General features: G+C 30.3%; 1 protein-coding gene across 1 annotated transcript; it reads right to left on the bottom strand.

Annotated features, from left to right (window-relative positions):
- Positions 1-8,980: 8,980 nt before the first annotated feature.
- Positions 8,981-9,661, bottom strand: LOC105772028 (uncharacterized). Its single transcript, XM_012593380.1, has one exon. The coding sequence runs from the start codon at positions 9,659-9,661 to the stop codon at positions 8,981-8,983; it is 681 nt and encodes a 226-aa protein (XP_012448834.1).
- Positions 9,662-17,905: the final 8,244 nt, after the last annotated feature.

Below are 17,905 nucleotides of genomic sequence, written 5' to 3'. Positions count from 1 at the left end.
CAAGCATCTCACTCATGGAATCAAAGATTTTATCAAGTGATCAAGACTTTTGGATTTGAGCAAAACATAGATGAACCTTGTGTTTATAAATGTATTAGGGATGAAAAGGTGGCCTTTCTCGTTCTATATGTTAATGACATTTTACTCATTGAGAATGATGTAGAGACATTGTCATCGGTTAAATTTTGGTTAACCTAGTAATTTAGCATGAAGAACTTGGGAGAAGGTAATTTTGTTCTAGGTATTTGAATCCTAAGGGATCGAAAGAACAAAGTGATAACACTATCACAAGTTTCACACATAGATAAGATATTTGAACGTTATGCAATGATTGATTCAAAGAAGGGAAATCAACCTTTTGTATCGGGATTTCATCTCTTTGGAGAACTGTCCTAAGACAACAAAAGAAAGAAAGAAAATGAGAAAGGTTCCTTTTACTTCGGTAATAGAAAATCTCATGTATGCTATGTTGTGCACATGTCTAGATATTCGTTTCGTAGTGGGATTGGTGAGTTGATATCAGACGAACCCAAGACCAAGACACTAGTAAGTAGTTAAACATATACTTAAGTATTTACGATGAACTAAGGACTATATACTTTTGCATTTCAAAAAAGATCTTACTCCTATCGGATATACTGATTCTGACTTCCAAATGTGTTGAGATTTGAGGAAATCGATATCGAGCTACATTTTTGCACTATGCAGCGGGTCCATTGTGTGGAGAAGTGTAAAGCAAAGTTGTACTGCTGACTCCAATATGGAGGCCGAATATGTGGTTACTTATGAGGGTACCAAAAAAGCAACATGGCTTCGAAAGTCCCTTCCAAATCTTAAAGTCATTCCTAGTATGGAAATAGGTATCGCACTGTATTGTGACAACAGTGCAACAATAGCTAATACCAATGAGATGAGAAACCACAAGAGGACAAAACATATTGACTGGAGGTATCATATCATAAGGGAGGTAGTTGCAGACAAAATCATGGATGTAGTGTAGTTAGGTCGCATACGAGGATAACCTTGCAAACTCGTTTACTAAGAATATACTAGCTAGGAATTTTGAGAAATACATGGAGAGCCTAAGAATGCGGAATATGACTCATCTACTTCATTAGGGCAAGTGGGAGAATATTGGATCAAGAGCCCTGAGTGTAGTATATTCGTTTGTAAAGTTGTAATTTTTCGAATAGATTGGATTTGTGGATTACATTAATATACCGTGTATAAATTTCCTCATGTGGATTTTGCATGCAAAGCAAAATAGACGAAAATATTGGCTCACTAGTTGTCTAATATTTAAACTAATACTACTCGGTATTACGTGATCAGATCGTAATATGAAAAGATAGTTTATATTAGTAGACAAAGCTAAGCATGTCCTTAGTCTAATAAAAAATGAGCAAATCGACTAAAAAACTAATATGTTGTATATCAAGTCCAATTGGGGAGATGCATTGTCTTAAGCATCGGAGCGGATGACTCCTAGAAGATAGAGACATGGATGTGACTGACTAGAATGACAATACATCGACTAGACCCAAGAAGAATAGATCTTGAATCTATTTATAGATTTATTCATTTGTGGCATTCAAAGTGTGAAATACCTTAATCTTGAGTGGATGACAGACTATATATGCATGACTCGTATACTTTGATGTATGTAAAAGCTTGATTTAAAATATAAGGAACCGAAAGCCAGTGCGTTGTGTCACATTTCAAAAATCGAGTTAGTAGGAATTAGGTTAGTGAATTGAGAGAGTGGTCATGCCTTGTTTATAAATAAATGTTGTGAAATTACGTCAAGAAAATTGATCTGGTTCTGTGTTGTTTTTGTGTGTGAGAGGTCTTGTGTTCAAAACCCTTTTCTTGAATTTTTGTTAATTTTATCCCAATCTCTAACTTTGAATATTAAGTTTATCTATTAATTTTGCTCAATTATTGATAAGAATGAGCTTGTTGGTTCGGTGGTAAGGCTTCATCTTACCCAGAGGTCCCAAGTTCAAATCCAGTATGTGCGCAAAGTGGAATTCTTTTTCCTAATCCCTGTTTGTGCCACCGATGTGGTAGAAATTGGGTCAAATTTGAATTCTGAAAAATCTAATAGGTGGGTAGTTAAGGGGATTTCGTGGGATATGGGCAGTTTTTTTTAAAAAATTATTCCAAAAAGTTCTCGCCAAAAATCTCTCATTCCTAAAGTCTCATTCCTCTTCTTGCTCACATCAGTTTTTTTCTTTTCTTTTCTTTTTCTAGTTTCTTTCTTTCCCTTTCTTTTTTTTATTTCCTTTCTTTTCGTATTTGATACTGCAAATTGTTGCCACTATTTTGTCTTTTCTTTTTGTTCATTATTTCCTCATTATTATCTTGTTTTCACGTTATCATTCGTTGCCTTGTGTACCTTGTTCGTTTAACCCAAGCAATTTTAGGTGTTTTACTATTGTGTTTCTTTGTAAGTGTTTTACTTTCACTTCTTTGGGGGTTTTGGTATGACTATTATGCTTTTATTATTTTTTTTGTTAAAAGGGAGGTAGTAAAATGTGTGTGTGGCCGATTAGTGTTGGACTAATCGTAAATTCGTTTCTTTTGATTAGGTGAAGGTCAGAAGGCGATTAACCCTCTAGTGAACTAAGGGTTGGTAAGGCTGTTGTTGCTTCAATCAAGGGTAAGTGATCGAATGTTTGTAAGGGGTTGATTTTTTGGGACTAATGTCGAATGTTTAGTATATGCGTGTGGTCGATATAGTATTCGAATTTAGTTTATTATTGACAATTAGTACCACCACTTCCACATTTTCATATATCCTTTAGCATTTCAAAAGTAAGTATTTACCAAGATTTAAACCAAAACTATCATACCAATATAACATATATATGTTAACCCTATGTACATGCCACATAACCAAAACTAAAACAAGCATAAAACTACCAAATCGATGGAAAGATAGTGTGAGCTTCATGGTGGTCCACCCGACGCGTTCCGCAAAACCGATAATCTTCATGGAAAGGGAGACAACGAGTAAGCATTTAGAATGCTTAGTAAGTCCATGCAAAATTTACTTAGCTTACTTTAACATAACTTACTTTAACATTTCAACAATTTATGCAATTGTAATATATTGATATCTAACATGGCATCTTTGGCAACCTTACACTTTCATAAACATTTCAACGAATATATCAAATGGGTTAGTTCAAATACATATCATGAACTTATAACACAAATATATATAACATTCCTTCATATCAACTTATAACATATGTACAATTTCATTCATGTATATATATATTCATTTCGACCATTTCGTTTCCATTTAATACCATTTCCATTTTTGTCTTTCACCCTGAGAACTGAAGTAAATTGAACTTTGGATACACAGGACAGATTTGCTCACACAAGTTATAATATTTGAATTTTCTATCCATATGCACATTTAACCCTGTAACATCATCATATACACACTACTTAATCAAATATCAATTTCAAATTTAATCATTATCATGTATCTATTCATATTAGTCATTTATTTCATGTTTATGATATAGTCCTTTTGATGCCAAAACACATTATTTACCTAACAATTCGAACTAAAAAGTAAAATAATATAATAAAAACATAACATGAAATAATAAAGTAAGGCTCGTATGAACTTACCTAACAAAATGATAATAGACAAGGAGTCGGGGACTAATCCACAATTTCTTATTTTTCTCGATTATATCCGATTGATTCAAATCTCGATCTATAATAATTAATTTCAGTTTATCAATTTTAAACATATTTTAACATCTTTTCATAAACATATATCAATTCAATTTCATTTTTGGATCCCTAAAGTTTTGCATTTTATTTAATTTAGTCCCTAAAATCAAAATTGCTATAACTTTCAAATTTGAGTCTCGATTCCGAAATAGATCTCAACTTCATCCTTCTATAGCTCTCTATTATCAATAATTCATTAATTCAACATCATTTTTGAAATATTTACATTTTATTCCCTAAGCTCAAAACTATCAATTTTCACTTTACAAATTAGTCATTTTTCATATCTAAGCATCAAATCTAACAAATTAATACTAATTTCATCAAGTATTCAAAATAAAAACTTTTATAAATTTTAACAGTTTTACAAAATAGTACCCAGATTATCTAAAATCGAGCTGCCACGATCTCAAAAAATAAAATTTACGAAAAATGAACTTAATTTGACTTATCATGCAAGAGGACCAAACATGAAAGCTTCAAAAATGGCTTATTCCTTTTTTTTTTTTCATTCTAAAGGTGGGGAAAGAAATGGTTGAAGATGACCATTTGTTTATGTTTTAACTTATTTTAATATTAAATTAACATTTTTTAACATATTTTTCACTTAATATAAGAACTAACCGTCCATTTCTTTTGAAAAGTGGCTAATTGTCATTTTAAACCTTGGATAATTACTAATTATGCCTTTTAACAAATAAAATGTATAGTGATTAACTTTTATCACTTTTACAATTTAGTCCTTGTAATTAGTCATTAAATCGGAAAAATTACTTATTCAAAATTTAATTCACCTATAAAATAACTCTGTAAATATTTAATAAAAATATGTTCGGGCTCGATTTATGGAATCAAGATCTCGATACCTAATTTTTTGACACCACTGACTTTAGGATCGAAACACTTGTACCTTAACTAACTATCCAATTAACAAATTTGTCAGACCAAAATTTGATGTAACACTATAATTACTCATAAATATTAATTAAAAAATTTACGGACTTGATCACCGGAGAACGAGGTTTCAAAACCATTGTTTCTGGCATAACTAAAATCGGGCTGTTACAATGTCTAAAATTTATATTTTATCTTCATAAAAAGTACTTTTTGACAATAATGATAAACTCTATCAAAATTATCAAAAGTACTTTTTAAAAGATTTTTTTACTACACTTTTCAAAAACAGTTTCCAACCTTAATGGTAGACTAGTATCACGGGGCTAGAACTTTAGTTTCGCAAACCACAGGGCTTTAGGCGATTTTTTTGCTCCAAATCTCCCTAAGTCAGCCTAACTCTCACAAAAGTGAGAATTCTCAAAGAAATTCTGTAAGGCATTGAAAATATAGCGGAAACGCACTTGAAACAAAAGAGCAACAAAGAATAGAAAAGTCAAGGAAAAATAGCACGTCAAGTGTTTGAGTAAATGCTATCGAATACATTCACAACTATGATTGAGCTCTATTTATAATTGAGCTCCCCAAAAACCAACTGTATGGATTGAGTTACATCGACGATAAAGATAAGAAGTTTATCTAAAATTGAGAGTCTTAAAGATTTAAACTCTATAAATCTTATCCTTTTAGGATTTACACTATTTACCCTAATAACTCTAGTTTTACTGGAGTTTTTCACTAGGCTACCAAGGTTTCAAGTAGATGAGTTTTTTCATGCATGGGTTCCACAAGTCAAATCAGTTCTATCGAGTTAAATGAGCTCTATTTCATCAGTTGACCTTTATGGGACACTTTTTGCACAATCATCACGGGTTTTGATCCACAGTACATGACGTTAGTCCTAAGAAATGGGTTGTAATGTTTTTGTCAATAGAGGCCACCTAGCATTATTTCAAAAATAATTCTTTCAGATTTTAAAAATGTTGATCACTCTAATTTTTATTTTGTGAAATAAAAAAAATTCATTTTAGAATATTTAAAGTCTATTTACAAAATAATGTTCTTCTAAACAAATTACTAGTTATTGATCTGGTGGTAAATGTCTTTTAAAATTGTTTAAATTCAAAATTTGCATACAATACTTCTATTAACTTAAAATGGAATGCAAGTTTTGATTGTATAAATAATAAACTAAATCCTCGATTTTCCTAATTTCAAGGCACTCTTCTATTGAAAACTACACTAGAAAGACATGGCTTGGAATAAGCAAATATAAGGAGTAATTTTTTCGGGATAATTTCATATTTGGTACCTATAATCTTATAAAATATATAATGTAATATTAATAGTTTGAAAATGTTCAATGTGGTACAAAAACTATCAATTTATGTATTATTCAAGACCTATACTTTCATAAAATATCTAATAACATACCTACTTTGAAATGTCTAATGTGGTACTGGAGTTAACATCGTTAGTGAATGCAAAACTAGCCAAATAAAATTCAACATGTGGAAACTTTTCTTTTTGAAATAATTAATTTCACATGGATAATATATCGTTATGAGAAAAATTAAATAAAACAAAAAAATTAAACTAAAATAAATTAAAGAAACAAATAACTTAGTCTAAATTACATATAGTTAATAAAAAATTTAAGTAAATACTAAATTTACATAAGCAAAAACATCATCTTTTTCATTAAAGTAAATACTAAACTCATCTTTTTCGAAGAGCTTCCCATGTGAAATTAAATTTCCTCCACATGAAACCTTAAGATGAATCCACATTTAGAAGCAAAGTTGGAGAATCTCATGGTAGTCAACCTTCCATTCAAAGCTCACTAAGTCAAGAAAGAGACAAATATCGGAAAATTTTGATTTGTATAAATTTTAGAAATTTTAAGGTTTTAAAAAAATTAGAGAAATTTTGAGTTATAACTTCGCTCTTCAAATCCTCTTAGAGAAAAATCCCAAGCTTTTTAAAAACTAAACATATGTTTAGGTTTAATTAATTTAATTTAATTCTATTTATTTTGTTTTATTTAACTTTTCATATAATATTATATTATCTATGTGGAATTGATGGTTTGAAAGAAAAAAATTCACGTGTCGAATTCTCATTGGTTGGTTTAACATATACTAAGGATGTTAACTTCAAGTATCATAATAATGTATAAATTGATAATTCAATACCACACTGAATATTTTCAAAGTATAAGTACTATACTAGGCATTTTACAAAATTACAGATACCAAATAATACATAAATTAATAATTTAAGTATCACATTGAATATTTTCAAAATATGTATATTATATTAAATATTTTATTTTTTCTACTAGAAAAGTAATAATATTTTAATATTAATTCTGGAAATAGTGACTAGGACATACAGTTACCCCGTACCACACAAGATTATAAAGGTGAAATTATTCCCTATGCTGCTATCTAGATTTTGTGCAAAGTATTTAATTGAATACATACAAGTCATTGGCATGGTAAGGGTTGAATGAAATGGAGAGATTGAAAATAATAACACATTCACTACAATCCAAACCCATTTGCACAACTTGCTTACTTCCCAAGGGTAGACAACAAAATGGGATGGCAAAGCCTCCCATCAAAGGCACAACGAAAGAGACTAGCTCAATTCCAATAATAATTTTTTTTCTTCTTCTTCTTTCTAATTTATAATGATAAAAGAACTTTTTTCAATTCCTTTAAAAAAATGGAGAATTTTTCTCAATTGGATAGACCCATAATTGCTGGTATTAAAAGTTTCACATTTGACTAGCTAGAATGGAATTGATAAGTTAATGTAATAATTATACAGCGGGTTGTTGCCAGCCCCCCTAGATTTGCCTTTGGATATAGTATTAATATTTTAAAATTTTCACGGTATTGTTGTTGTAAGAGCACATTTAAGACATGAAAAGTTAACAATATATATTTGTTAAAAAATAAGTTCTCATAAGTAATACTTTTTCACATAATTTTAATTGAGAACTTATCCTAAATATTATAGAATTATAACCACTCACAGTTTTAAAATCTTATAATTAAGTTCAGTTGCATTCTATCATAATGAGCTTTAGATAGAATTATCATATTCGATGATCATATCTTTCATTTAAATGATTACATAAGTCAAATGGATACTGCATATACAATTTTAATTAATTTCAAGTTTTTAAACATATTTAATAACAAAAAAAATTAATAGTGAATCAAATCTTTAAGATTTCAAATATCATACATAAAATAATTGAACTATCCATCTTTCTCTATCTTTAATAAAATAACAAGTTCTTTAAGCCTAATCCTCAAATATCATCTAATCCATAATATTGTGCTTTCATTCAAAAATAAATTTTATTATAACATATTTATATATAAGTAAAAAAGGTTTATTAGTAAACTTATGAAATTATATTTTATTACTTATTTATATTTATATCGGATATAATGCAATATTTATTTACTTCATCATCTAAATACTTTCATAGACAAATCTGAAAAAGTTTTCCCTATTCAATGCTAGAGGAATAGAGTATAACGAAGTAGAGACAATGATTCTACTCAATGAGTTATTCTTTCAATTAAACTAGTGAATCACTAGCCATTCTCTCCAATTGAAAATGCTCTCTAAGTTTACAAATAAAAAGTTAAGTTTTGATATTATTAGTAAAAGTTGAAGTTTTAAGTTTTCGGTAATCAAGTTTGGGTCTTATAATAAGTAGATTTAATTCTATATAATAGTGGCTTAAACATGTATTTGTAATAATATCGTACTTATGATTGTATTGTATTTGTACTTAAACTCTAAAAGAAATATTTTAATAAAATCAAAGTGTTTAGATACGTAGAATTATTATATGAAAGTGTAATTATATTAGGATAGTTGTGTTTGTAAAAAATTATAATTGTTAAGATAGTTATGTTTACACGTACAAAGTAATTATAAGGAAGTGTAACTACTTATGATAATAATTATACCAATTTAGAAATTTTAATTTTTTTTTAAATGTGTTTGATTTATGAAATGTAATTATTCATAGAAAAAATTACAGGTAATCATTGGAGAGAATAATTGGATGGTATACCATGATTACTTGATGAGGGATGACTTTTCAAACACTCAAATCCGGCCCCAATCTTTCATGAAGGAATGATGGATTAAGATCAAACATTTTTAGTGAATCTAATAAAAGTTCAGCCTTTAGACATTGTAATGATTGAGTGAGAAGTTTATCATTGAGCGTAATTTGTGATATGAAAATCTTTAAATTTCAGAAAGTAAAGAACTAAACCTTAATTTATTAGATTTAAATATGGATTTGATTTACAGTATCTCCTTGCTCATCATATTCGTGATCCAAAGGTTGGGTGTTTCTAATACCTTGAAGCCTAATCTGCGTATTGAAGTTGTGAATAAACTCTTCAACTCTCCTGTTGAGTTCCTCATCTGTCATTCTCCAATACTCGTTTTCATCTTCTGCTTCATGGTGTTTAGTCTTTGAACTCTGCAAATTGTTCACTTTATCAGACTCGTTTCTTGGGATAGTTTTTGGTTTAGTTGCTTCATTATCAGCTTTCATGGGATGTTGTTGCAAATTATCATCCGAGTTTCTCACTCGGATTTCATTCTTCTTTCCATCTTCATTGGGACTGCTTTTTGTGACAATTCTAGTGTATTGTGAGACAAATGACGGAACAACAGTAGTACATGTCCTTCTTGCGCCGTGCAAGGCATATTCACCATAAAGGTCGAGGTTGTGATCTTTGGAGGAAGCGAAAGCGCCATAATCAGCTGCAATAAAGAGGATGAGAGTGTTGGAAATAGCAAACCAGAACTTGGAATTACTGAAAAGAGTGGATGGAGAAAGGCTAAAGACGTAGATGATAGAGATGTAAATCACAAGGGAGAAAAGGAAGGCAAAGGAGGGCATTCCTTTCCCCTTCTCATCAAAGCTTTTGGATTTGTGGGTTTTCATTGGAATATTCATGTGCTTGGCTAGATTAGTTAGTGGAGATGAAGAAAATATGGCTATTTGAAGCAACTTTTTAGGGTTTTAAAATGTATTTTTGGTCAAGTTCCAAGATCAAAGGGCTTTTATAGAAAAAAAAAAAAAACCAAAGGTTGGCAAATAATTGACCGACCACAATCTCAAATATCTCCCACAATTTTCCATGTACTTCTTTTGTATGTCCCACGACCTTTCTTTATAACCCATCAATTATAATACGATAACTAATTGACCTATTATAACTTTGTTTAATAATGAATATAAAGCTTCAAATGGTGAAACATGTATGCTTGCATAAATACATACTTATTTCTTATCTCGTGAAACATGAGATTTTTTTTTTAATAAAAAAGACAGAAAGCATAAGTAAAGACTATTCAGCTCAATCCTAGAACTCTCAGCAACTCTATCGCAAGCTAGTAGTACCTAAATTTCAGGTGAAGCCACTCGAATCAAGCTAACCCTTGTAATAGATTAAACCCCAATTCTGTAGTGAAATTTTCACGATAGTAAAATGAAAATGATCTCAAAAATAAATTTAATTTTTCGAATTTAATGAAGTTTTAAAATGAAAATAAATCGTAGTGAACCATTGAATACAGAAATATTAAATATATTTTATCATAAATTTTTTACGGTAAAGTCGTAATGATTTTAAAGAAATTAGAATTGGATTGAGAAGATTATTTAATTAAAAATATATTGAAGTTTATTTTGGAAAATAAAAAAATAAATATTGAGTTGGATCAAATTGTTAAGTATTGGGTTAAAAGCTCGAGAAGTATTTGTAATTGGACCCGATATAGGAGAGACCCAAAAGCCCTTCATGTTAAAGGGGTGGACGACGAACCCTAGTAATATTAACTAGGGTTGCCGCCACCTATACTTTTAGTTTAACTAGGAGCTCGTTTTTCTAGTTGAAATAAGCTTTTACAATTCAATAAGGGTTCTACCTTACTCCCTATAAATGGTTGGCACCGATAAGGCTGTTTACACAACTTTCAGATATCATTATTTTGCTCGAAAATAGAGAGACTTTTATTCTCTAAGAATTAAATATATTTTCTGGAATAACGATTCTGTCGATTTCTATTTGAGAAGAAATTTTCACTTTCACATTAAAGAAAAGAAAACTATTTTTGGTTCTCTATTTGATTCAATTCGTTCTATCCCACACTCGGACTCGAAGTAGTTCGTGGTACGAGAATAGCAGAGAAGTTCGTTTGGTTGAAAGCCAGGAACGACAAGGATTCATCTATTCGAAAACACAGGTGCAAATTTGGTTTAAGGTTTATTGCTATATCACAAATTGAGTCGGTTTACAAAATTTTTATTTTTCACTATACAAAAAATCGTTTTCGAACCGAATTTTTTCCAACACTCTAATTGAAAGAAGGAACATTACTATCAAGTTAATCTAATACGATACAATTTGATTCGACCAACATGGTTTATCTATATAAGAAAATAGAGTCAATCCTAATCAGAAGACATCACACTATCACAGGTTATTGTGACATATATTTCTAGACTCAACATGCACTACTTTTCAATCCTAGAATCGACTAAATATTAGCTTCGGTACCACTACATGTAACACCCCTTACCCGAACAGATTGCCAGGTCCGAGCTACAGGATGCCATATTCGTTATCGGAGCAACTATTGTCAGTTATACAGTAAAATAATCATTCAAACATACAATTATATGTTAAACACATTTGCATTATGATTCACAATCAAATTTGAACCTTAACCAAGCTTATGAAAGCTCTTTTGTTGACCCTAACATGAAATATGATTAAACTAAAAATTTTCAAACCATACCAAATGGTTATCACGATATCCAGAGCTTGGAATCATGATTTCAAAGGCATTAATTCTATCATACATAACAAGAAAATAATAACATACATTCATGCCCCTAAATATGCATACAAGTATAAGAATGACACATCTTATCAAAATTAATCACATATGGAGAAGAGAGAAAATTCTGGTCTTAGTTTATATTATAAACATAGCACAACCTAACATTTTGATTCCAATAGTTGGAAAAAATCGGGTTCGAAAACAGTTTTCTTGTACAGCAAAAAATAAAAATTTTAAAAATCGAGCCAATTTGTGATATTTATAGCAATAAACTCTTTACTGAAATTGCAACTATGTTTTTGGCTAGATGGATCCTTATCATTCTTGGCTTTCAATCGAACGACCTCTGTTATTCTTGTACCATGAACTACTTTGAGTTTGGGCTCGAACAAGTCTAATCAAACACAATTAAAAATAGTTTTCTTTACTCTTAGTGTGAAAGAAAAACCTCCCTCAATAGAAACCGACAAAATTTTTATACTGAAAATAGAATTAATACTTAAAGAATAAGCTTTCACTATTTTTGGGCAGAATAATAATATCTCATAATTGGGTTTTTAGCCCTATCAGTGCCATCTATTTATAGGGAGAATAAGTGAAATCCTTATTGAATTGTAGAAGTCTATTTCAATAGAAAAACAAACTCCTAGTTTAACTAGGATCAAGTGGGGCCCCCTAGTTAAACAAACTAGGGTTTGTCGTCCCTCTCTTTAAACATGAGGGGCTTTTAGGCTTCTTCCATATCGGGTTCAATTACAAGTACACTTTTAACCCAATATTTTATAATTCAATCCAACCCAATATTTGTTTTTTCTATTTCTTAAAATAAACATCTTAAATTAATTTAAATAAACTAATTTCTCAATTAAATAATTTTCTCAACCCAATTTTAATTTCATTAAAATTATGGCGACTTTAATGTAAAAGAATCCATGAGAAAATATGTTTAATATTTCTACATTCAACGAATTTACCATGACCAATAAATTTATTTCCATTTTGAACTTCAATTATTTAATCAATTAAATAATAATATGAAAACCATAAATTCATTTTTCAAGTCATTTTCGCTTAGAGAAAATCACATTCATTTCAAGTGTTTCACATTTCTCTAACTTTACCATTTACATCCATTTTTGTTTATTTGATTCAATATGCAATTCATTTCTAGTTTCAATGAGCTAACAGAGGGACAGATTGAACATATGTAATTAGGGCTCAAATGATTTATAATTAAGTTCTAACTTTTCGCCTATTAATAATAAACTCATTTAGTCATGAAGTCATTTCACTATAGTATTGTGACTGAACATTCCCTAATGACATATCATTATGAAAGCAACTCAATCAGCGTTTGTCCAATGACCTTGTCATAAGTGTGTTACCCTCATAGGATATTCTTAATCTCTTTGGGATAAATCTGTTCTCCCAATATGATTCTATTTTATCTCATGGTAACCATTACATCTTCCTTCATGAAAAATTAATTACTATTAAATAGTAATCAAGTCATTCATCAAAAAGACGAACGACCCCTGGCTAAGTTTACTTTTCATCAACCATGTAATGCCAATTAGAGGATACCATTTACCCACATCTCAAGCTATGAATTACAATGCTTTGAATGATGCTACATACTATAGAAGTTGATAACTCTGGAATATAGAGTTATCTTCGATGCTTTTAAACTAATAATTCATGCAAATTATGAGTGGTTGATAATAAATTTCGTAGTTTTTATTATAATTTTGTTTTGTTGAATAATGCTAAGGTAAATTTGTTATCTTGATTAATTTATATACTAAACATATGATTTTTGCATCTTTGAAGGTAGTTGCTGCTTTAGGAAGAAAGAACTTGAAACTCACTTATTGATGTTCAATGCTGTAGCATCTCTACAGTAAAAAACCTAAGAAATTGAGCTAATGTTTTGTCATCTTTGGATGCCCCAAAGATGGTAATTGGACTTCAAAGTTCCTCTTAACCCAATTCTAGAATGGATTAAAAATTCTGGACAGCTTAAAGGAGCCGAAATCATCCACATGCATGCCTAAACCATCCACATGCATGCCCAAACCATCCATGTGACTTGTTCTTCACCTACCTCAACCACCAAATTAGCCATGGAGAGGATCTCGCAACTACTTACCATCTATGGAGAAAATTAAGCAACTTCTCTCCACAAAGCAAGCAAAATCGTCCACCCTCTCCTTTAAATCAAGCAAACCTTCCACCCTATTCCCCAAATCAAGGAGGTTGACCACCTAAATGGAGAAATCAAGGGATGACATGCTAAAAATAGTAAAGAACAAATGGGCTTAACAAGTATAAATAGGGGCAAGCATTTGGGATCAGTTATAGAGCAATTCAGAGGTGTTGAGAGCAACCAATATTCAGAAACTTGAGAGCATTTGTGCATAGGTGTAACCACAAAAAATATATATACTTTTTCAGCACATTTTGAGCTTTAATTCATGCAGTTTCGTAGTAAATTTTGTCGAAATTCATACTTTAATTATAAAATAATTAATTTACACTTAAATTATTAAAATATTGAATTTTAATTATTTTTAAAATAAAATTTCACAATTTTAGGTTATTTTCGACATTTTTACACAAAAGATGGAAATTGACTCAGTAAACACCTTGAAAGGCTTGAACTATTGAGGTAATTTTTGCATCAAGTGCACCAAGAGCAAGGCTGAATATATTTCCAGACAAGGATGTTACAAATGATGATTATTTTATGTACTTTATATTTAATTTTTATCCAAATTTAATTGGGTTAAAAATTAATATAAAGCTTGAAGGAGAAAGTGGCTTAGTATGCTAAGTAGAGAAGACTGATCCACCAAGCAAATTGGTAGCCTAAAACTGTCCCTATAGCTAATCCAATCAGCTGATTTTTTTTTATTCTTGCAAAACAACCCTTTAGCTTTCTTTAAACTCCATTCTAACCCTTCCACTTTTCGTGCCTTTGAATATTTGCCCCAAGCTAAATATAGCAAAGTTTGAATTATTCAAACTTGCTCCTTTTCTGGCTGGCCAAGGAAGAGTGTATGGCTGCTAATTATTTAATATTTTTAGCAGACATTCACACCTATAAATACCCCCCTTTGTTACCTCATTCAACACACCTTCTTTTCCCACACATATCTTCTTTCTTCTCGTCAATTTTCCTTTGTTTTCCCATTTCCCTTTGTCCATTTCCTTGATGATTTCCCCTCTTGGAAAAGAGCCACTATTCACCTATTTTTAGCAATATTTAAAGTGTTCATACATGCCTTGATCAACAGAACGAGCAAAGAAGAGGAAAAGCGTATTAGTCTGGCTAGAGAGAAACGTCGGGATTACTTTCTAGCTCCCTTCTCTTTAGATTCTCTTATTTATGTTATGAGCATGATGATGGATATTTATTGTTTTGTTATTCTTTATTTAATTAAAATGACTTAAATTAAATTGGTGTTGGATTAATTGCATTATGTTCGCTTAAATTACTGAACTCATGTTTGTGTTGTTATATGTCTTGATTAAGTAAAATCATGTTTATGTTATGCTTGCATTATAATTGTAAGGTAACAATTGAATTAATTATTTAAATAGAATGAAATTTTAATTAATGGACGCGGTACTTAATTGGTGCATGTTTAATCTTCTAAGGTAGCTGAAGGTTAAAATTAGCGACGGTATTAAACAATACATTAGCCTTGCATAACTTGCAAGTTTATTGTGATTAAACTGTTTTAATATAAGTATATGTTGTTGCTTCACTTAAACTTATATGTGCTTATGAAGATTGATTAGTTGTTTGAATTGGCATTTGGAAAATGTTCAAGAGATTGGTTGATTTAATAAGTATGTATGTGCACTAGTTAGAAAGTTATCAAGTTGCCATGAAATTTTTCGTAACAACATGAGCATGAGTTTAGAAATTCTAAGTTAAATAATGTGATTGATCCAACACATTTATGTCATCTTGATTTAAACCCATTTTTTTGAAATCATGCATTCAAATTTTTACTTTTAATTTTTCCTTAGTTAATTACTTAGTTAAGTTTTAGTTTTTCAATCACTTTCTCAAAGTCAAAATATTTTCAATCACCAAAGTATTTGATTTACATTTAATAGATATTTTTCTTTCACAATCCATGTGGGTAGGATAATTCGATACTTACTTGTTAACAATTGTGTACATTGCACATTTTCGTCGTTCCAATAGGAGTAAAGGAGAAGAGAGAAGGAGGAGCAACATGAGCAGTGCCACGGAAAATCACTTAAATCAACTTACAATTTCCTTTCCTTTAATCTTTTATTTTTTTCATTGTTGAAAAACATGATTGTAATTTACGATTTGTCTTTTAATTTAATGATTATGACTTAATTTTGTTGATGTTTGTTGATGCTAGACTGATCACATTTCCTTACCTTATGTTATTAATACTTTGCTTATGATGTTCTTTGCATTGGTTGTTATTCATTCAAATAATATTATGAACATGCTTACCCATGCATAATTAATGTTGGGAAGTGCATGAATAATTTATTACTTTGAGCAAGATGCATGTTTGACCTTTTAATGATTGAATTAGTAATGATATTTATCAATATTGTTACCTTGCATAATCTCTAAGTATGATGCTTGCGTATGGACCTTGAAGTGAATTGAACATAGAAATATGCTAAAGAAACTAAAAGGTAAAAAAGTAGAACTTCATAGCTTATAAATTTTGGGTTAGTAAATTGTCAAATTGCCATGAATCTATCGTAACATACATTAGCACTGTTTTTAGTAATTCTAGGTTTAGGGAAGATGATTATTCTAACTCCTTCAAGTCATAGTAATTAAATCTTGTGATTTGCTACTTATGATTCTGTGTTAACACTTTTATTAGCTTTACATACCTAGTAATTTTACTTAGGTTAATTAGTTAACTTAATTCACTTTTAATTATTTCCATCATTAACTTGCTAATTGATAATTTCAAAATATTTACGTTTCATATACAGTCCCTGTGGAGACGATACCCTTACGCACTACTTTATTACTTGCTAACAAATTTGTACAATTGCACATCATGCAATAATTTCATGATAGAAGTCGTATACCTAGCACACCAGCTTTCGATTCGTTATCTATTTAAACTCAAGCTTTTTCTTACATCAAAGTATACGACACACACATATAGTCTGTCATCCACTCAAGATTAAGTTATGTTATACTTTGAATGCCACAAGTGAATAAATCCATAAATGGATTCAGAATCTATTCTTCTTAGGTCTAGTCTGATGTGCTATTAGTCCAGTCAGTCACATTTATATCTCTATCTTTTGGGAGTTATCCGCTCTGATGCCAAACACAATGCATCTCCCTAATTAGACTTGATAGAAGAAATATTAGTCTTCCAATCGGTTTACTCATTTCATATTAGACTAAAGACATGTTTAGGTTTGTCTACTAATATAAGTTGTCTTTCCGTATTACGATTCGACCACATAATACCACTTAGTATTAGTTTAAACATTAGACAACCTGTGAGCCAATATTTGTTTCTATTTTGCTTTTCATGCGGAAACCATATTAGAACATTATACAAAGTATATTAATGTAATCTATGAAATATTTTATTAACCAATTTTTTCTAAAAAAATTATAAGTTTACAAATGAATATACTACACTTAGGACACCAGATCCAACATTCTTCCCATCACCAAAAGTTACCTTTCCAACAGGAGAATCCTCAAAATCAGTAAGATAAGTATTGTTACCTTTCATGAGCCTAGAGCAACCACTATCAAAATACCATACTTTGTCAATAATAGACTTTAATGAACAATGTGAAATAATTAGGCACTCAGTCTCCTTCTTCACCTATACTTTTTCTACATTTTCCTAGCCGATGAGCCATAAGGAGTGCGCACTAAATGCCTCCACCTTAAATCATACATCATCTGGAAGAAACGTGGTCTTATATGACCAAGGGGACCACAATAGTGGAAAATAACCTTATGAGATTGAGAAATCTTCCAGTATGAATTGAGTATCATAGGTTTAGAACTTCCACCAACTTCTTGTGAATTGGAAGCTTTTACAAAAACTAAAAAGCTTGTTATAACAACTTTTCCTTTATTAACAAAGCCCAAGCCTCCTTTACTTGGATCTCTTTTTCTAACAGTAAGAATTTCATCAAGTTTACTGCTACTACTGGTGAACTTCTTAAGCATAAGATTAGCATCTACAAGTTATATTCTAACCTTTACAAGATTGTCTTAACTTCTCTGTAAGAAAAGCCTTTTTAGCGACTACCAATTTACCTAATATATTATTTTCCTATGACAATTGAGTGTTGATTT

This window comes from Gossypium raimondii, chromosome 6 (assembly GCF_025698545.1).
Source record: "Gossypium raimondii isolate GPD5lz chromosome 6, ASM2569854v1, whole genome shotgun sequence".
NCBI classification, from domain to species: Eukaryota; Viridiplantae; Streptophyta; class Magnoliopsida; order Malvales; family Malvaceae; genus Gossypium; species Gossypium raimondii.
This window is presented reverse-complemented; position numbering and strand designations above follow the sequence as displayed.